The sequence below is a fragment of the Microcaecilia unicolor genome, chromosome 6 (genome assembly GCF_901765095.1).
Source record: "Microcaecilia unicolor chromosome 6, aMicUni1.1, whole genome shotgun sequence".
Taxonomy (NCBI): Eukaryota; Metazoa; Chordata; class Amphibia; order Gymnophiona; family Siphonopidae; genus Microcaecilia; species Microcaecilia unicolor.
The window spans coordinates 287,316,029-287,338,518 of record NC_044036.1 but is presented as its reverse complement, the minus strand read 5'-3'; the positions used below and the strand labels follow the sequence as shown (position 1 = coordinate 287,338,518).

Sequence of the window (22,490 nt, the reverse complement as noted above, 5' to 3'; positions counted from 1 at the left end):
AGAGACCAGTGATTGTGTGTGTATAGCTAATCATTGTGTTTATATAGCTAATCATTGTATATGTCTTAATCATTGTATATATCAGCTCCTCTAATAAAGGTTTCATTTATCTAATACGAATCCAAAAGAATCCACGGTAATTATCGAGTAGTCTGTGTCAGTGAGACAGGCTGTAAATTCACAGCAGTTCACTATGTTAAGCGGTCATAACAAAAAGAGGAAGGCTGCTGTGACTAACATAAATGATTAGGCATCAACAAGTGAAGAGTCCAGTATATATACTTAATCAAGTTAATCAACACAATGTATTCAAAGTTTCAAATCTTCCTTTATTCTCAAACATATTGGGCTTGTAGTCTTTATCTGAAACCACAGAAAGGTGGTATATCAAACCAGTGGCATTCTAGGGTGGCTGACACCCCGGGCGAATTGCCGATGCACCCCCCCCCCCCCCCGGGTGCAGCGCTCCCACCCGGGTGCATTTTTACCTGCTGGGGGGGGGGGGATGCCGTGCGCCTGTCGGCTTCGCTCGTTCCATGCTCCCTCTGCCCCGGAACAGGAAGTAACCTATTCCGGGGCAGAGGGAGGCCGGAACGAGTGCAGCCGACAGGCGCGTGGCACCCCCCCCCCCAGTGGCATGCACCCGGGGCGGACCACACCCACCGCCCTCCCTAGGAACGCCACTGTATCAAACCCCCCCCACCCCCTTCCCTTATCTGCTGTCATTTTTATTGTTTTTACAAATCCAAGATTGCCCTCCCCTGACCCTTACAAAAGCTTTTAATATTTTAACATCAGGGTCAAGAGGTGGAAGCTATGAGGAGAACTATCTAGTGACAGCTTGGACTTCATTGGGTTCTTGGAGCAATCCGAGGTTAAGGAGAGCTACAGAGGGACCCTGCTCGTGACTTTTGTTTTTCTCCCAAGCTAAGACACCGTCCAGCTGATATTCAAAGCGAGTTAACCAGCCGAATGGCCGCCAACTGGTTAACTCACTTATCAGCAGTATCTGATCATTTTCAGCCTTACTTAACTGGTTAACTTTGCTGAAAATGACTGGAAATGACTGGCTAGAGCCAAAGTGCAAGCCGGCTATGTCGGGGGCGCAGTCCAGTTAGTTCTCAATATTCAGAGCTAACTGGCCAGTGTTAGCGCATAAATAAGACAGCATAATAGTAGTCCTATCTTTATGCGTTAACAAATAGCTGGTTAGCTCTGAATATTCAGTTAACTGAGTATGTGCTAGCCGGCTTAAAAAAAAAAAATCAGATATTCAATGCAAGTGACCGGATATGGCCCGACACTGAATATCCGGGTTCAACGCTGGCAGCAAACATTAACAGCACTGCCTGCCTCCGGATGAATATTGAGGGTGTGTTCTTTGAACCAGAACTATTTGTTTCCTTTTGAATTCTAAGAAACTGGTTCTCCATAAACTTTGCAGGGCTAAGTGACAGCACTGCAGGGGTGTTATTTTATTTATTTAAACATGTCTCCAAATCTAGGTGACTAACAAAAAAAAACATATACAGTGGGGGAAATAAGTATTTGATCCCTTGCTGATTTTGTAAGTTTGCCCACTGACAAAGACATGAGCAGCCCATAATTGAAGGGTAGGTTATTGGTAACAGTGAGAGATAGCACATCACAAATTAAATCCGGAAAATCACATTGTGGAAAGTATATGAATTTATTTGCATTCTGCAGAGGGAAATAAGTATTTGATCCCCCACCAACCAGTAAGAGATCTGGCCCCTACAGACCAGGTAGATGCTCCAAATCAACTCGTTACCTGCATGACAGACAGCTGTCGGCAATGGTCACCTGTATGAAAGACACCTGTCCACAGACTCAGTGAATCAGTCAGACTCTAACCTCTACAAAATGGCCAAGAGCAAGGAGCTGTCTAAGGATGTCAGGGACAAGATCATACACCTGCACAAGGCTGGAATGGGCTACAAAACCATCAGTAAGACGCTGGGCGAGAAGGAGACAACTGTTGGTGCCATAGTAAGAAAATGGAAGAAGTACAAAATGACTGTCAATCGACAAAGATCTGGGGCTCCACGCAAAATCTCACCTCGTGGGGTATCCTTGATCATGAGGAAGGTTAGAAATCAGCCTACAACTACAAGGGGGGAACTTGTCAATGATCTCAAGGCAGCTGGGACCACTGTCACCACGAAAACCATTGGTAACACATTACGACATAACGGATTGCAATCCTGCAGTGCCCGCAAGGTCCCCCTGCTCCGGAAGGCACATGTGACGGCCCGTCTGAAGTTTGCCAGTGAACACCTGGATGATGCCGAGAGTGATTGGGAGAAGGTGCTGTGGTCAGATGAGACAAAAATTGAGCTCTTTGGCATGAACTCAACTCGCCGTGTTTGGAGGAAGAGAAATGCTGCCTATGACCCAAAGAACACCGTCCCCACTGTCAAGCATGGAGGTGGAAATGTTATGTCCTGCTAAGGGCACAGGACTACTTCACCGCATCAATGGGAGAATGGATGGGGCCATGTACCGTACAATTCTGAGTGACAACCTCCTTCCCTCCGCCAGGGCCTTAAAAATGGGTCGTGGCTGGGTCTTCCAGCACGACAATGACCCAAAACATACAGCCAAGGCAACAAAGGAGTGGCTCAGGAAGAAGCACATTAGGGTCATGGAGTGGCCTAGCCAGTCACCAGACCTTAATCCCATTGAAAACTTATGGAGGGAGCTGAAGCTGCGAGTTGCCAAGCGACAGCCCAGAACTCTTAATGATTTAGAGATGATCTGCAAAGAGGAGTGGACCAAAATTCCTCCTGACATGTGTGCAAACCTCACCATCAACTACAGAAGACGTCTGACCGCTGTGCTTGCCAACAAGGGTTTTGCCACCACGTATTAGGTCTTGTTTGCCAGAGGGATTAAATAGTTATTTCCCTCTGCAGAATGCAAATAAATTCATATACTTTCCACAATGTGATTTTCCGGATTTAATTTGTGATGTGCTATCTCTCACTGTTACCAATAACCTACCCTTCAATTATGGGCTGCTCATGTCTTTGTCAGTGGGCAAACTTACAAAATCAGCAAGGGATCAAATACTTATTTCCCCCACTGTATGTGGTTTATCAAAGATTGGTTGCACCTCTAAATATTCACTGCTTCTGGGTTTGCTTAAGCTCTGCTCCTCTTATGTGGGGCAGATAGTACACACACAGCTTCAGCAGAGTTTACTACATCTCCGTCGGTTTTTCCTTGATTTTTTTTTCCTTTGCAGCAGGGGCGTAGCCAGACCTCGACCGGAGGGGGGGGGGGGGGGGGGAAGAGCCCAAGGTGGGGAGGGGGCACATTTTAGCCCGCCTCCCCCGCTTCCACTCCCCGCCACCGTCACTGCCGCTTCCGACCCCCCCCCCCCCCGCTGCAAAAGTGCCCAGGTTGTCAGGGGTCCCCAACCCCCACCAGCTGAAGTGTTGGTCTGTCTCACGCTGGTCTAGTATTGCCTCTTCTGTTTTCAGCACGCCCTGCACGCTCGTTTTAATGAAACTGAGCATGCTCAGTTTTATTGAAACAAGAGCATGACCGGCACCACTGAAAACGAGAGGCAAAACGAGACAGCACGGGACAGACAAACGCTTCATCTGGCGGGGGTTGGGGACCTCTGCCAGCCAAACCGGGGGCCCCAGAGCCAGTTTTGGGGGGCCCAGTCCCGTGGCCCCCCCATAGCTATGCCACTTCTTTGCAGCATTTATGCCAATTTGTTAAACACACTGGGCCCGATATTCAGACTGCAGGAGGCAACTCACATAAGTGCAGGGATTTACACCAAGCCCAGATATTCAATGCTGGGCCATTTCCGGTGACCAGCTTTGAATATCTGGGGGGGGGGGGGGGGGGGGGGGTTGCCTGGCTCAACCTAACCAACTAAACCCCTGTATACTAAGCTGCGCGGCAATGATGACACCAGCCCATTCAAAATGAATGGGCTATGTCGGCATTACTCCACCGCCAGTGACTAGTGCAGCTTAGTAAACAGGGGAGTAAGTTAATATTCAGTGATGGCTGGTTAAGTTTATAGAGACCAATGATAGGACTGCTATTTGGGCGGTCCGATTTGGCTGCTAAACTTAGCTGGCCAGCGCTTGAATATTTGTGTCTATTGCAAGATATAGCTGGTTAGCTGCTATGCATTAACTGCAAACAGTCAGCGGAGATAACCGGCTATCTCTCACTGAATATTCGCAGTTAGCCAGCTAAGCGCTATTTAACTGGGCAGAAGCCGTTCCTGGCCTGTTAAATAGCGCTAAATATTGGCCAGACTTTGCTGGGGCAAGCATGTTTCTGTCAATGTATTAATACTGAAAGCAAATTAAGTGGGAAGAGAGGCTCCTGTCCACTTAAATCTCTTGGGGCTGGCTAACCCCCATACTCATTCAATAGCATTTAACTGGGCAGTGCTGCTGACCATTGGCACTATCCAGCCATTTTGGAACTGGGTAGCACAGGGGCGTTACAGGAGCAGAGTAAGGACTGAGTTGGGGAGGAGCCCAACAATGCATGCATAAATATGCACCATCTTGTAAAACGCAAACTCATACACAAGGATACCCCTGCAAAATTTTATAAAAGGCCTCTTTCGCACGTAAAAACAACGTTACTCCCAGAGAAATCTTCACAGAATTACCCTTAATATGAGTATATTACATACATGTAATATTCCCTCATCTCTTGTTTGTCCTGTTTGTCTGTCCTAATTAGATTGTAAGCACTGTCGAGCAGGGACTGTCTCTTCATGTTCAAGTGTACAGCGCTGCGCATGTCTAGTAGTGCTATAGAAATGATAAGTAGTAGTAGTATTTGGATTTGAATTTTAAATGTAATTACCTGCTTTCCCAAATCCAAGTTCAAAGTGAGTAGCAAACAGGTACCCAAATATTTCTCTATCCAAATGGACTCACAAACTAATTTGCAACCTGAGGCAATGGAGGGTGAAATGACTTGCCACAAATTTTTTCAACAGCAGTTACCAAGCCCCAGTCTTCAGTCTCTTTATCCTTACATCAAGCAAACTGAGCTACAACTGAAAAGTGTGAGCCAAATCAATAAATAAAGATGCCACTCTACTGGATGAGCCAACACACATTGCTTTTGACAGGGCTTTTTAGCACGTTGTACCTGACAGACTGAAGGTGTTTTAGTCGCTTTTCATTCAGTTCACTCTGCTCCTTTACCATAAGGTCAAGCGCCATTTTCACACCCTTAGGATTTTGAATCTCTTCGTTTTCTATGAAGTCCCTGGAGGGCAGAAGTGAGGGCTGAATTATAATGTGCTGAAATACATTTGGACAGTAATAAAATATTTCCTTGTGCATGTTATCTTTGGACGTGAAAACAAACATCTCATTATATCCGCATACTAGATATTCAAGATGTGTGCTTTAGAACAATGGGGTCATTCTGGAAGTTCAGCTGTACTGGGAAACTCAAATCCAATGCTCAGTTAGAGGGAAGAGAGGATTATAAATAAAGGCAAATATCTGCATCTGCCCTCCCTAGAGAACTAAAACATATACTGGTCAATATCTAAAATGATTTAACTCGGCCAGAAATGGCCACTGACTGGTTAAATCGCTCATTTGGGGCTATCTGCTAATTTTCAGTGGCATTTAACCAGCTATCGCTGCTGAAAATTAGCACCTAAGTGAAATCTGGCTGTTTTGGGGGCATTCCAGGGGCAGAGTCAGCACTTGGTTGGTCAAGTGCCGATATTCAGCACTTAACCAGCCAGGGTAACTGCATAAAACAGAGTCCTAACTTTATGCGGCAACTCAAGACCACTTAAGATCTGAATACTGACTTAAGTGGCAATGTGTTAGCTGGCGTTACATAAATAAGGTATGCAGTGCTGAAGCCTGGACACGGCCTGGCATTGAATATCTGGGAATAAAGCCAGTGGAAATCAGCAGAAGACTCACCAGTGCCAACCGAATATTTAACCCATAATTTTTTATATCCAAACAATTTTTTATCAGAACAACAAGGTACACACAATAATGTCATAAACAAATGACATTTTATATATCGGTTACAACAACAACAGTAACCCCCATCCCCACCCCTCCTTGTCCCCTGAATTGTACAACCAGAATAAACAAAAAGGAGTAAGATAGTCTCCTATAGATGCATGAACAATCAGAATAAAGGACACAGACAGCCTAGTTCCTTGTGCTTCCAATGGTTACCCACTATTTAGAAACATCCAGGAGAGACCTACAGATAGCTATCCCCCCCCTTCCCTGGAATCTACAACATCCAACCCAAAGTACAGCCAGGTAAACAAACCTATATAAATGTCAACATTGGTAAGGATAACAGAATAAAATACAATTTTTAAAAACCCTTAGAGCCGTTTCACGAAAACTGTGGGGTGTGTGAAACAAAAACCTCTCTCACAAAAAAGAAGAAAATACAATGTAGAGAGATACCTCTAACAAGTTTCAAAACGTACTGAAAATCAAACTTCTGGCTCGAGGAGAAAGGGACAATATAAACACCCTAAACTGCAAGAAACAACTTCCTCTGTTTAGGAGAACACTTTGCCTACCTCTGTTCCAACAGCATCAAGGCGTGCAAAAGATTCCTCCAGGCCCAAAAAGATGGAGAACTAACTGTGGTCCACAATGCCAAAATAACTCTTCTACCCAGAACTCCCTCCTTCTAAAGAGAGTGTGGGAACAACTGGGAATTCGGAAAGCTTCATATTTGTCTAAAAGCAACCTGGCCGGTGAAAACGTAAGAGACCGTTCCAACAGTCTTTCAAGATAACGCCAAGTAGACCTCCATAAAGATTTCACACGCGAGCAACTCCGAAAGGCATGAAAAAAAAAAGAATTATTCTCCTGATCACATTTCTAACAGATCGGGGTATCCAGTCCCCCAGCTTTGAATACCTGTTCTTGGATAAATTAGACCCTATGCCTAATTTATGCCCCCATTCTCTCAGTTCAGCACTAACTGAAATCTCTGGTATACGCTTAATTAATTTATCAAAGTCCAAAGAACTGGTAGGCAGTCCTAGGTCGTAACTCCACGGATTTCTTCTGAATCCTAACTGAAAGTTCCAACCATTACAAAACCTCTCCTCAAAAAAGGACATTTATGAATGAATTTTTATAAGAGATTACATTTACCCTTAGGTGACAAAAATTAGGTGCCCATAATCTGTGCTCTAAGATACTATTCTATAACAACATCTGGGCACCAACACTTACACCAGGTGAAAGGCAGGTGTAAATATTAGCGCGTAAGGGGTCAATATTCAAAGCTATTTAACCGGGTAGGAGAGGCTTCTGACCAGTTAAATCACCTGTGTGGGGACATCTGCCGATATTCAGTGGCACTTAACTGGATCGTGCTGCTGAATATCTCCTCTAACCACCTAAGCTAAAACTGGCTATGTTAGGCGGTCCGGGGGTGGAGTTAGGGCGGAGTCAGCACTTAACCATATAAAGTAATAGGACAAATCTGACTACACAAAACATAATCCTATCTTTGTCCTGTTTCATCTATCTGCTTAAAGGCTGAATATTTGCCTTAACCGGACAAGTGCCGGCCATCCACACATTCTCAGATATTCAATGCCAGTGGCCGGACATGGCCTGGCATTGAATATTGTGACATAAAGCTGGCGGCAGCTAAAATCCTGGTGTTCCTTCTGTGCTCCAATGGAAACTTAAGTTGCGCTATATCTATAGAATGGAGAAACTAACTAATGAATGACATGCAACTGTTTCACTTTGGAAGAAAATTTGGGGCTCTTTTTGACATGAGTTATTTCTTTAATGTTTGTCCCTAGTTTTCTGGTAGACACAGGTTAGATCCTCTCGCCTCACCCTTTCCAGTTAATAAATCCCAATAAATAAATAAAATAGCGTAAACCACTCTTCCCTTTCCCTTGGGGTTTGTTTTGCTAATTTCTGTTTTCATCTTAAAACTTTATGTAAAAATAAGAGTCTGTACTGAGCAGTAGGTGTGCATTATAGTGTTTGGTCTTGCTGTTTCTTAATGTATCCTCCTGCATGATGCTGGATTTTGCTTATCTTTTAATTAACTCTCTTTAAATAAAAAAAAAATGTCTGGTGAGTGCCCAATGTGAAACCAACGATTTTGGGGAGTTCCAGTAGCGGAGTCAGCACTTTAACAGACCAAGGTAACCACATAAAAGTCAGTCCTATCTTTATGTGGTTTGCTATAGCCGGTTAAGTCCTGAATATCACACTTAACTGGCTATGCTTTCGCCAGTTCCATATACCCAGAAATTCAATGCCAGAGTCCTGACACGGCCCGGCACTGAATTTTCAGGGATAGCTTGACGGAAGTGAGAATGTTGATTGCTGCTGGCTGAATATCAGGCCCTATGTGACCTGCTGTAGTTCCACCTATAACACAACACTTATAGCTGGAAGTCCAACCTGAACTTCTGGATAATTAAGTCCTTCTGCATGGTTTTCCAGTTCTTCACGATGTCCTGCCATCGGAGCCACTGAGATGCTTCCCGCTTCAGGTCTGCCTCCACCAGATTCATGGAAAGCTTGGCTACTGCCCTAAGATTGGCCAGTACAGCTTGGTTTATCAACTGTGGATCAAGGGAATGGCCAGGAACATGCAGGAAAGTAGAAGAGCAGAAACAGAGATTGATGTCAACAAGGCTCAAAACAGAAAAATCAACATGAGCAGATAATGGGGCCCACTTCAGTTCTTACAGCATAGGTGGGGTAATTTTCAAGAGCAATTCTACTGGTAAACCAGTGCTTTACATTTGGAAAAGGGCTTTTTGAAGAATTGCCCACCCAGTGCCTTTCTATTTCAGCTCTGCACAATTTTCATGTCGTAGAGACGTTTCCTGCTTCTTTACTGCAGGTTCAGAAGAGTGGAATGGTTCACTACTGCTAAGAACTATAACAGACAGAATGGGTCTGACATTCAAACTTATTTAAATGGTCAAGAGAGGCTCCTGGCCGTTTAAATCGCCTGTCCAGGACTAACCGGGCATCTCAGAGGCATTTAACCAGTTAGTGCCATTGAAAATACCTGGTTAGTGCCCAAGCTGAAAATGGCTAACTTGTGGCGTCCGCTACAAAACAACTCAGGCGGATGTGGAATCAATCAAATCAAAAAAACTCTTGTGGGCGTTCCAGGGGCGGCGTCAGCACTTAGCCAGTTAAGACAACCACATAAATAGGATCGCATAACACGCAGTCCTATCTTCACAGATGATTAAGAATGGTTAACTGTGTTATTTGCCAATGTTTTAACTAGCTCCCTATACCCAGAAGTTCAGTGCCGGAGCCCAGACATAATGCTGGCAGTGGTCAGCAAAATGCTGATCGCTGCTGGCTGAATATCGAGCCCAACAACTTTTAACAGACAGCTGAAAGTGCATTTATTTTCATAGATATTTGACTCTAGTTTTTGAACCCAGGCATGGTCAAACCTTTAGATGGATGTAGCTTTTTTTCCCAGGCTGGCTTAGTGATAAGCTAGTCTCAACTGGTGAAGGCAGCTGCTGATATTTTCTTTTCTGTGTACTCTCTCTTTGGAAATCTTTGTTTTAGTAGTGTTTATAGGTCTGCTGTATGTCGTAATGTTTTGGTTGTGATCCATGCAGGATATAGGTGGAACAGAAATGTGATAAATAAATATATGTTTACAAATGTATGTGCAAGAGTTAACTGAGCATGGACTTTTACCCATGGTAAAGGAAGGCATTCATGGGGGGGGGGGGGGGGGGGGGGGCAAAGCGTAGAAATATGAATATATTTTGAATTTTTAAAAGTATGCACATATTTTTTCCTTGAAGAATCTAGTGACACAAATGAGCAGGTGTAATGTGTGCAGGCTTCTTCGTAGACAACTGTTAAAATGAAAACATCTCTCTATATAAAACGCACCTCCAACGTTCGAATGAAGCCTCTGTTAGCCAAAAGTGAAGGGGGTGAGATCGCATTGTGTCTGCCCCGCCCACGCGTCAAACGTGATGACGTCGAGGGCGGAGCAATGACACTCAACCAATCGCAACGCTCGGCAGCGAAGCGTCAGGGAAGGAGGCGGCGCTCTCAACGTCTAGCCTTCCCTTCGCTGTGTTCCGCCTTCTTCTGACGTCAAGGATGACGTCAAAAGAAGGCGGAACACAGCGAAGGGAAACCTAGACGTCGGGAGCACCGCCTCCTTCCCTGACGCTTCGCTGCCGGAACCGCCACGGAGGTACATTTAAAAACAAGAAAAAACAAAAAACCATGTTGGGGGGATCGAAGAGGGTGGCCACAAAAGAAAAACAATGGGAGCGGGAGGGCGGCCCAGGCTGGGACATGGGAGAGAGAGGAGCATGGATGCAAGGGGGGGTCATGGAAGGGAGACAGGGGACTTGCTGGAAAAGGATGAATGGAGGCGGCAGGGGACAGAGGAGCATGGATGGGCATGGATTGGGAGGGCAGGGCTCAGGGAGAGAGGGCAATTGCTGGAAAGGGATGAATGGAGGGGGCAGGGGACAGAGGAGCATGGATGGGCATGGATTGGGAGGGCAGGACTCAGGGAGAGAGGGAAATTGCTGGATAGGGATGAATAGAGGGGACAGATGGGCATGGATGGATATGGATTGCAGGGCAGGCCTCAGGGAGAGAGGGCAATTGCTGGATAGGGAAAATGGAGGGGCCAGGTGACAGAGGAGCATGGATGGGCATGGATTGGAAGGGCAGGACTCAGGGAGAGGGGAATTGCTGGATAGGGATGAATGGAGGGGACAGATGGGCATGGATGGATATGGATTGCAGGGCAGGCCTCAGGCAGAGAGGGGAAATGCTGGATAGGGAAAAATGGAGGGGCCAGGTGACAGATGAGCATGGATGGGCATGGATTGGAAGGGCAGGACTCAGGGAGAGGGGAATTGCTGGATAGGGATGAATGGAGGGCACAGATGGGCATGGATGCATATGGATTGCAGGGCAGGCCTCAGGCAGAGAGGGGAATTGCTGGATAGGGATGCATGGAGGGGCCAGGTGAAAGAGGAGCATGGATTGGAAGGGCAGGACTCAGGGAGAGGGGAATTGCTGGATAGGGATGAATGGAGGGGACAGATGGCCATGGATGCATATGGATTGCAGGGCAGGCCTCAGGGAGACAGCGGAATTGCTGGATAGGGATGAATGGAGGGGCCAGGTGACAGAGGAGCATGGATTGGACTCACACTTTCACTCTGACTCTCAAACACTCACTCTCACATACACTCTCCCAAACATACACACTCCGAGGAAAACCTTGCTAGCGCCCGTTTCATTTGTGTCAGAAACGGGCCTTTTTTACTAGTACATATATAATCTGTGGATAAAATAGTACCTGCAACATTTGCATCTATCTGGGCAGTCTTAAAATGATCCCTATAGGAGGTAATCTTACAACAAGTTGCCTATGTCATAATAACAAAAAGTGCCTATTTTAGGTTTACTTTAAAAAAAAAAAAAAAAAACATAGCTGCTAATGTACTTTTGTAAAATAGGCCCTCAGAAGCAGCCTTTAATGCTGTTCTGAAGGCGGTGTAATGTGTACACCTGTATCTTATAAAATATGTGACTGCTTCACAACTTGGCCTCTTGGCTAGATAGAAAAGCATTAACATCATATCTCTGTTATTCTATTGCTTGCTTATTAGGTGTTTCATTGGTATTATTCTGACATCGTATTATATCTATGTTATTTGAATATTCTTCCATGCTCCCTATTATGGTATTTTTTGTATTGTACTGACATCATATTTCCAAGTTTACCTCATTTATTGTATTTATGTTTATATTTGGTCATTTTATTGTTACGATATTAACAAAATTGTAAGTTTTGTTAAACTGGACCTGCTGTACACCACTTTGGATGAATCTGTTCATAAAGGCAGTTAATAAATCCCAACAGACACAACTCCAGGATCACTTGGGGTAAGTTTCTAAAGCTTTGTCCGCACGTAAAGCCTGTTTTATATGCTAAAAAGTGCTTTTATACAATTGCACAAGTGCATGCATGTCTAAAAAGTACACACAAGGAAAGTATGCACCTATATTTATGTGATCAGCACATAGGTGTTGTACATGGTGGAGGAGTAGCTTTCTTGTTCAGTAGTGCCTTTGAATTGGAATAGGAGTGCAGGTAGATATTGGGCTCAGTGATTTTTGGGATTTGGTATCCTTGGTTTTTAGAGGGTGAAGAGATTTGTACCAGTATGACTTTTTAGATGATATTTTAAGTAATATATAATGTTATGTCTGTATATTGATGGAGATTTTATGTTTATATTTATGGATGTGATATGCTGTGAACCACCTAGAATAAAAGACAGAATATAACATAAATAAAAAAACAAACACATTTATACATGAATGAATGAATGAACGGTTAGTACACTGGCCAGAGATCACCTACGATACTCCTGCTAAGACGTCGACGCTTACTCTGACCCCAATGTTATAGTCAATCCCTCATCTTCTTCCCTCCATCCTTTACCATTCCCCCCCCCCCCCATTCTCCTTCCCTTTCAACTATCATATCCTTGTCTACCTTCCCTATTCTAGTTCATTACGTTCTTTTCACATGTCCTTTGTAAAGCCTTTCATAATGTAAGTAGTTATGATCATCACAATTTATAATACTGTTCCTACATTTCCTTGTTTTTACTGTATTTTTTACCATGTAAGATGCTTTCTTTTACTATGTAAGCCGCACTGGATCTGCTGTATGTGGGAAAGAGCGGGGTACAAATGTAATAAATAAATAATAATAAACCAGGGGCTTTTGTGACTCTGGGCAAGTCACTTAACCCTCCATTGTCCAAGGTACAAAATAAGTACCTGTATATAATATGTAAATCACTTTGTAACCACAGAAAGGCTGTATATCAAATCCCATCCCCTTTTCTTAATAAAACTTCAGGGTGGGAAAAATGTGTGTAACCTTTCATCATAAAGCTTTTGTGAAGGAGGCCTCAATATGGGAGTCACTAGTAAAAAAGGCCCGTTTCTGACACAAATGAAACGGGCGCTAGCAAGGTTTTCCTCGGAGTGTGTATGTTTGGGAGAGTGTATGTGAGAGTGTCTGTTTGAGAGTCAGAGTGAAAGTGTGATTGTGTGAGAGAGAGCGTGAGTCTGGGTGTGAGTGTGTTTGTGAGAGAGTGTGTGTGTGAGAATGAGAGTGTGTGCAAGTGTGTATGTGAGACACAGTGTGAGTGAGAGTGTGTGTGTGTGGGCGAGAGAGAGAGTGTGTGTGAGACACAGATTCTCTGTTTGAGTGAGTGTATGAGACCAAGCGAGTGTGTGAGTGACTGTGTGGCACATAGAGAATGAATGTGATACAGTGTGAGACAGAGTGTGTGAGAGTGAGAGTCAGAAAGACATTGTATATGAGAGAGAGAGTGTGAGCCGTGCCCTCCCAATCCATGGCCATCTGTCCCCTGCCCCCTCCATTCATCCTTTTCCAGCAATTCCCCTCTGTCCCTGAGCCCTGCCCTCCCAATCCATGGCCATCCATGTTTGTCTGTCACCTGCCCCCTCCATTCATCCCTATCCTGCATTTCCCCTCTCTGCCTGAGGCCTGCTCTGCAATCCATATCCATCCATGCCCATCTGTCCCCTCCATTCATCCCTATCCAGCAATTCCCCTCTCCCTGAGTCCTGCCCTTCCAATCCATGCCCATCTGTCACCTGGCCCCTCCATTTTTCCCTATCCAGCATTTCCCCTCTCTGCCTGAGGCCTGCTCTGCAATCCATTTCCATCCATGCCCATCTGTCCCCTCCATTCATCCCTATCCAGCAATTCCCCTCTCCCTGAGTCCTGCCCTTCCAATCCATGCCCATCCATGCTCCTCTGTCACCTGGCCCCTCCATTTTTCCCTATCCAGCATTTTCCCTCTCTGCCTGAGGCCTGCTCTGCAATCCATATCCATCCATGCCCATCTGTCCCCTCCATTCATCCCTATCCAGCAATTCCCCTCTCCCTGAGTCCTGCCCTTCCAATCCATGCCCATCCATGCTCATCTGTCACCTGGCCCCTCCATTTTTCCCTATCCAGCATTTCCCCTCTCTGCCTGAGGCCTGCTCTGCAATCCATATCCATCCATGCCCATCTGTCCCCTCCATTCATCCCTATCCAGCAATTCCCCTCTCCCTGAGTCCTGCCCTTCCAATCCATGCCCATCCATGCTCATCTGTCACCTGGCCCCTCCATTTTTCCCTATCCAGCATTTCCCCTCTCTGCCTGAGGCCTGCTCTGCAATCCATATCCATCCATGCCCATCTGTCCCCTCCATTCATCCCTATCCAGCAATTCCCCTCTCCCTGAGTCCTGCCCTTGCAATCCATGCCCATCCATGCTCATCTGTCACCTGGCCCCTCCATTTTTCCCTATCCAGCAATTTCCCTCTCTCCCTGAGTCCTGCCCTCCCAATCCATGCCCATCCATGCTCCTCTGTCCCCTGCCGCCTCCATTCATCCTTTTCCAGCAAGTCCCCTCTCGCCCTTCCATGTTCCCCCCCCCCCTCGCATCCATGCTACGGTCTCTCCCATATCCCAGCCTGGCCCGCCCTCTTCTCCCCCCCCCTTCGCATCCATGCCCCCCCCCTTCGCATCCTTGCCTCGCATCCATGCCCCCCCCCCTTCGCATCCATGCATCCTTTTTTTTTTTTTTTATTCTTTTAACTTTACCTCCGTGGCGGTTCGTGCAGCGAAGCGTCAGGGAAGGAGGCGGCGCTCCCGACGTCTAGCTTTCCCTTCGCTGTGTTCCGCCTTGTTTTGAAGGCGGAACACAGCGAAGGGAAGGCTAGATGTCGGGAGCGCCGCCTCCTTCCCTGACGTTTCGCTTCCGGATTTGTTTGTTTTGTCGCGAGGGCGGGGCAGAGACGGCAGGCTGAACCCTTCAGCCTCAGCCTGGGAGTGACGTCAGATGGCTTCAAGGCTTCAGGCTTCAAGGCTTCAAGTTTCCGGCTTCACAGAACTGAGGCTTCCGGCTTCAAGTTTCCGGCTTCACAGAACGTGGCTTCAGAACGTTGAGGGTGCGTTTTATTATATTAGATTAGCAGTTAAATGGGCAAAAGTTTGAGAGTCTGAAGTGACACCAGAAATGATTTACAGTGCAGTGGGTAGAGTGGAAATGCACAATTACAAGAGACACAATACAATTTTCTACTAGGAGCATACATAACACAAATTCAAGCCTTTAAGGCATATAGATTTACGAGGAGATAACTGTCCCCAGTGCAGAGTCTAGAGCTACAATGGGACATATGGTCTGGGCTTGCCCTACCATAAGGACTTTTTGGAACCAGTTTAAGGTATTGAACAATCTTTTGCAAGAGCCACTGACCCTTTGGGGGGGGGGGGGGGGGGGGAGGGGAGCTGTGCTATTTGAGGACTTTACAGAACGAACTTAAATTACTTTTTAAATTAGCATACTTTTAGGGAAAGATTGTATTGTCAGCATAATTTGCATAACAAACTACAATACTTTTAATTTTGACAAGTTAAATACATTTAAAAATGTATATGGGAGAAAATCATGTATTCAAATGGGCATCAAACAGGTGCCTGACTGTAGCACCACACAACTAGCCTAATTCAATCATAGCAACATAGAAAAAACTCCCATTTGATTAACACAGTTCATAAAGGTTTTAACCAAATGTCAAAGTAAAATAGCACTTGCCCTTGGTGTCTGCAAAGTAAACACCATTTTCTACTGGCTTGACTTCAGGCCAGTAGAAAGTGGCATTTACTTTGCAGGCACCGAGGGCAGTTAAGTGCTCCTTTATCTGTCTTACCATATATGAGATCACAGACCGTAGAAGTCCGTCCGGTATTGGCTTCATTTCCCCACTGCTGGAACTGCCATCTAAACACCATCCATGCCTATCATAGATCAACTTATAACTGTTCGTGAGTTGTTTTGTGTTTCAATTCTGTCACCGTTTTTGCCTCCACCACCTCCACCCAGAGTTCAAGGTCATGACACAGCACAGAGTACCACAAGCAGTGTTCCAGCTGCCCCTTCCCCATATACCCAGCCCGATTTTGCATAATCCGCCCGCTTACATCTTACCATAGCTTCCTTATGTATTAATCTGTACACATCTTGGGGCATGAGATAGGAAATGTTTTCCAGGATCTTTATATATTCTTTCAGCACATCCCCAATCTGAGAAAGAAAATGCAACAAATCTTAATGCTACTGAAACCACATTGCAAGTTGTTCTCTCATTTACCTAAATTCTTTAGCTGAAGAGAAGATGTACACTGTTCATAGTTTTAGCATTTTAACTCAGACACACCTCTTTAAAAGCAGAGGTAACCAGTGTGTAAATTGAGGAGCCTGCATTTAGAATATGTCCCTTGACATGTTCTCTCTTTTTTTTTTTTTTTACCTTTCAAATCAAAGTGCACTTTTTGGCTCAATCAGTGGTAAACGATGAACAAAAAAGTGAAGTGAACTCAAGAGGATGTCAAGAAGTCTTTATTATGAACAGCATAAAATCGACCCGACATGGCCGTTCATAATAAAGACTTCTTGACATCCTCTTGAGTTCACCTCACATTTTTGTTCATCGTTCACATGAGGTTTCTCCTTCTTTTCTTGTTCAATTAGTGGTAAGGGAGCAGGAACATGGTTTATGGTTTATTAACATATTCCACCTATAACTAAGTGGAGAACAAAGTAACTTACATAATTATAAAAAATATACAATAAACATCAATAAAAATACACACACACACAAAGACATTAACGTATACTACCATATACAATATCAATACTGCAAACACATGCTTTCTCACACATAGAGGTGCGAGTTCACTCAACTTCTCACAATCCATTAATCTGCAGGATTGTGAAATTAGTAAGGGGCCTATTTAATGAGGGCTGATCCAGATAGTGCTCATCCTGCCTCTACATGTGTGAAAAATCCCAGCTGACTCTGTATACAGTCAATGGTTCTGTTTGACACTTTGGTGAGAACTGGATACAAAGGGTCTGATATTTAGCCGGTGGCTGGCTGTTTATAACATATCTGATAGAACTTTAGACACAGAAGAAACACAGGTTTTAAGCAAAGCATTGTCCTTTATCCCTACCCCTGCCTACAATGTTTTTAATGTGATAGCTGATCTGTTTAAGTTTAGAAGAAGACTCAAGATAATAGATTTTTTTGGCCACTAACACTGGAAGCAACACTGAAAGATTGGTTGTGAAACATGCTAGTAAATGGCAGCCACCTGGTACTACAAATCCTCTCACTCACACGTACGAGAAGCTGGTTTTGAAGTATATTGCAATAATTGAAGGTAAGAAGACAAGAGCTTTTTTTTTTTTAACACTTCCACAACGCAGAATGAGGCTATCAAGAGACTTACGCAGGATCATTCCATTACCATCAAACCAGCAGACGAAGAAGGAGCTGTAGTGGTTATAGTAGTAACATAGTAAATGACGACAGATAAAGACCTGTACGGTCCATCCAGTCTGCCCAACAAGATAAACTCATTTTATATGGTATGTGATACTTTATATGTATACCCGAGTTTGATTTGTCCTTGCCTTTCTCAGGACTGTTAACACTGAAACATAAGAGCTTTTTGATTTAAATACTGGAGGTAGGTAGGGACACAGTGCAGTGATGTATGGGTGATCACATATTATAGACAATCATGCGGAGTGATTGATAAAATGCACAACTGAGAACTGTACTATTTATAATAAATCAATCATATTAAAGATACTTATGATGTAATATGATGTGCGAATGGCATGATATGATGGCATTGTGAATAAGCATATATATTGATATTTAAGAGCATATGAAAAAAAAAGTTGAAAAAAATAATCAAGAGTTTCTATTTGTGGTAAGCAGTTTCTGATTCTTTGAAACCAGGAGAGAACAAGATACCCCAGGTACTTTGTATTGATTACATTTTAACTGCCAGACCCTCGACCATTCTTCTAACGTTCGGAGATCCCTTCTCATCGTTTCTACTCCCTCCAGGGTATCCATTCTATTGGCTATTTTCGTGTCATCCGCAAAAAGGCACACCTTTCCTTCCAACCCTTCAGCAATATCTCCCACAAATATATTAAACAGAATAGGCCCCAGCACTGACCCCTGAGGAACTCCACTGCTCACCTTCCTTTCCTCCGAGCGAATTCCATTTACCACCACCCTCTGCCATCTGTCGGTCAACCAGTTTCTTATCCAGTTCACCACTTTCTGTCCTAAGTTCAATCCTTTCAGCTTATTCACGAGTCTTCTGTGGGGGACCGTATCAAAGGCTTTGCTGAAGTCCAAGTAGATTACATCTAGCGCACGTCCCCAGTGACGTACCAAGGAGGGGGGGGGGGTGGTCCACCCCAGGTGCACGCTGCTGTGGGGGGTGCAGCGTGCCTGTTGGCTCCGCTGGTTCCCTGCTCTCTCTGCCCTGGAACAGGTTACTTCCTGTTCCGGAGCAGAAGGAGCAGGGAGCGTGCACCTACTGTGGTTGCACTCATGATTGTGAAGCATATTGTATTTAAAGAGTGTTAAGCACAGTTCACTTAAACACAAATTTGCATAAAAATATTTTTTAAAAAGTTTTGCAGTTATTGGGAAGGTGTTTTTGACCCATGATTACATTATTAACCCCCAAAAAAAACGTACAAGCGAATGTTAATTTTAAAAAGTTCAAATCTTTACTTAAAAGTTTTTATTTTTATAAAACATTTAATATTGTGGATGGAAAGGAAATAAGGGTTTATTAAGTTCTGCAGTGTTGAAGATGCTGTATTGTCCTGTTCTCTAGAATGAATGCTTCAAATGATTGTGATTAGTTCTTTACTATCAGATAATATGGTTTTCCTTTTACTCAATTGTATTATTTAAACTTGTTAACCGCTGTGATCTGGTTAAGCTAAGTGGTATATAAAATGTTAATAATAAACAAACCAACTATACAACAGTAACTTGCAAGAAAATAAACACCTGCATTTACACTTTATACAGAAGTCCTAAGTATGATCCAGACTCATCTTACAGCAGCCCAGCGGGTTTTGCTGGAGTGGAGGAGTAGCCTAGTGGTTAGTGCAGTGGACTTTGATCCCGGAGAACTGAGTTTGAATCCCACTGCAGCTCCTTGTGACTCTGGGCAAGTCACTTAACCCTCCATTTCCCTGGTACAAAAACAAGTACCTGACTATATGTAAACCGCTTTGAATGTAGTTGCAAAAACCTCAGAAAGGCGGTATATCAAGTCCCATTTCCCTTTCATTAAGGACAATTTTCATTTACTCACAGTAGCTGATTAGCTAATTAGTTTCATGTTAAGCAGGTAAAAAAAAATTCACAGATTTTGCAGATATAAAACCTGTAGGGCAAGTACACATGGGAAAATATGCATATGGATTTGAAAATCTAGTGCATGTGCATATTTTTCTTCCCTCAGCCCATTGCTGCTCCTAAGATGGCCTATTTTTAACAGGTAGCTAAGTAGCTAGATTGAGCAGCTTTGGGGGGATTACAATATTCACCCTGGAGGAGGGGTGGGGTGGGGTAGGGAAATTCCTTAGATCCCTGGCTAGGCCCCTCTGAAAATTATTCTCACATGCATGGTAAGTCAAACATCTGCTCACTTGTTTGGCTCGATTCCCTTCCAGACTGGTTAAGGTTTCATCCATTTCTTTGATCCATTGTCTCCTGCACTGTGAGTTCTGGGCTATGGCAATCCACATCTTCTTAAAATCCTACCAAAAATAGTGTATTAGCAGTGCAACGAAGAACATAGGGCCCTGTTTACTAAGGTGCGTTAGCATTTTTAATGCGCCTACAATTAGCGCGTGCGTGCTAGCCTTGTAGGCACATATACGGTTAACGCACATACTTATTTATTTGGATTTTGCTCACACCTTTTCAGTAGTAGCTCAAGGCGAGTTACATTCACGTATACTGGATATTTCCCCGTTCCTGAGGGGCTTACATAGTTAACGTGCGTTAAAAACACTAACGCGCCTGTAACACAACTTAGTAAACAGGGCCCACAGTGTGTTCAGGTAAGCAAAATACAATAACATATACTACGACAACTTCGGAATATAGATAAGACAGAAACAAAGAATGCAAATAAGATACATAGAATAGCCCTTTTACTAAGGTGTGCTAAGCCCTAACATAGGCTTAGCACATGGAAAAACGGTTACTGCAGAATATGCTAAGGCATCCTGTGATAACTCTGCCATCTGCACACTCTGAATATTATTTTGGACATTAGCGCACGCTGTCCTGACTTTACACACACCACGCTAACTACGCACTGGTCTGAATATCAGCTGCTATATGGTTAGCTTCTGGATGACCTAGATATTCAATTCCGGTGCCTGGACGTGGCCAAGCATTGAATATCTAAGCTCAGTTCAGCCTGTGGCTGTAAGCAGCTTAAAAACCGCTTGCTGTTAGGAGCTGAATATTACCTCCATAATAAATAGGCAGAGGGAACATACTGTAGCTAAACACATAGACAAATCAACATTAGGTAGGTATCATGGGTATTACTTGCAATGTGAAGCATGTCCTGCCTTTTTCATTTTCAATTTTTTGGAACTGAAGTTCAATATCTTTATTTGATTTAAGCAATTTTGCCTGAAAAGATTTTCCGGTGTTCATAACTAAGACTTCCAGTTCCTGAAACAGACAGAACAGAAGCCATTATTGTTGGGGGAAGGGGACAGTGGAATAGCAAGCTACTTTCCCTAAGGCACTTGGAAGCCAGCCAGTACTGACTGATAGTTCTTTCTCACCTTCCTGATGTAAACAAGCTTCTGTTGGAGTGCAGTTAGTGCAGCCTCATGGCGTTCTTTTCGGCTCTCTGTTATGTGCTGAAGGAAGCTACCGTCAGTTGTCTCAGGGACTGCAGAGTAAGAAATAAACTCAATGCTCCATGATCATGTCACTTGCAAGGCAACTTAAAAAGACTGAGCAGGTGTAGGGGTACGGATGAATAGAGTGGAGTGAACAAGGAGAGAGAGTATGGGTAAAAGAGTGAATGCTGAAGAGGAACAAAGATGAGAACAGGTCTGGTGAAGCACTGTGTAACTGATCCAGCAACTGGTAAAGGAAAAAACTGCATAGAACTATTTTCACAATGTAGATGCTGTATAATGGTTATGTTCCGGTAAATGCTGTCTGGTCAATATTCAACCGGTGGCAGTCAGTGTCTTTTAAAAAGCTGTCACTGGCTAGATTAGCTCTGGATATTCAGTGCCGGACATGTCCGTACACCGGCAGTGAATATCGGGGGCTAATTTGTTTGATGGTGGCCACCGAGGCTTATATGGGTTCTGGCCAATATTCAGCCGAGGCCCACATAAGAGAGTTATGCAGGTTCTGGCTGAATTTTGGCCAGGACCTGATAACTGTTTTTCTTTAAAAAGAAAAAAAAAAAGCCCCAAACCCCCTCCTGGCCCCAGAAATATCCTCCCTCATTCCCTACATCTCCCCCCAGGGTCCTGTCAGGAGCGAGGAGGTTTTGCTTCTTTCCCCATTGACCTTACTAGGAACACCAGGGCTATCAGGTTGGCTGAGGGGGTTGTTTGGGAGGGGAGTTTTAGACAGTCCTTGGAATGCCTCAAGCGCTCTACCAGTGAGCTTTCCTCCCAGATAGCACAACCACTCTTTCTGAGGATTCTCATTGAGGCAGCAAATTTTTTCAAAGGCAGATTTCTCAGAAAGAGTGAGTGCGCTATCTGGGAGGAAAGCTCACTGGTAGAGCACTTGAGGCATTCCAAGGACTGTACAGAGCCCCCCTCCCAGCCAACCTGATAGCCCTGGTGGTCCTAGTAGAGTCAATGGGGGAAGAAGCAAAGCCTCCTTGCTCCTGCCTCTTGAAACTGCTGTCTGAAAATGGCTGCCACAACCTCTTGCACCAGAGGCTGATGATGTGGAACTTTTACTCATACTCACTGAACCACATCTACCCACAGCTTTAAGTAAACTGACTGCCTGTCTAGCAGTAACCTAGGAATGGGCAAAAAAAACCCAACCAAATCTGCCTGAACCCAAGCAAAATGGATTCTGTGGATTCCTAACACAAGTGGACAAGTACCTACTACTATTACTACTATTTAGCATTTCTATAGCGCTACAAGGCGTATGCAGCGCTGCACAAACCTGACTTCAAAATATCATTTGGGAAGTATGAACTCCCCCCTAAGGCCAGGAATCTTAGGATACTGCTAGACTCATCACCTAGACATATTCCTTATACATATAATTTCTCTTCAGTTTAACCACAAACCTATGGGGCTAATTTTCAAAGCACTTAGACTTACAAAGTTCCATAGGTTTCTTTGGAACTTTGTAAGTCCAAGTGCTTTGAAAATACACCTCTATATATCAGTGGCGTAGCCAGACCTGACATTTTGGGTGGGCCTGGAGCTAATATGGGTGGGAACTATGTATATAG

At 44.3% G+C, this 22,490-nt stretch overlaps 1 protein-coding gene across 4 annotated transcripts in view; it reads right to left on the bottom strand.

The window, feature by feature from the left end:
* Nucleotides 1–22,490, bottom strand: part of CCDC180 (coiled-coil domain containing 180) — a 153,611-nt gene that overhangs the window by 119,481 nt on the left and 11,640 nt on the right. For all 4 annotated transcript variants that reach the window (XR_003942606.1, XM_030207751.1, XM_030207752.1 and 1 more), the window contains 6 exons: nucleotides 20,827–20,936; nucleotides 20,582–20,710; nucleotides 19,666–19,776; nucleotides 16,114–16,209; nucleotides 8,460–8,623; nucleotides 5,164–5,283 (listed from right to left, as the gene is read on the bottom strand). Coding sequence is in view for 3 of the 4 variants with exons in the window: in XM_030207751.1 (XP_030063611.1) it covers nucleotides 5,164–5,283; nucleotides 8,460–8,623; nucleotides 16,114–16,209; nucleotides 19,666–19,776; nucleotides 20,582–20,710; nucleotides 20,827–20,936 (730 nt within the window). In the remaining variant the exon portion in view is untranslated. The remainder of the gene's footprint in view (nucleotides 1–5,163; nucleotides 5,284–8,459; nucleotides 8,624–16,113; nucleotides 16,210–19,665; nucleotides 19,777–20,581; nucleotides 20,711–20,826; nucleotides 20,937–22,490) is intronic.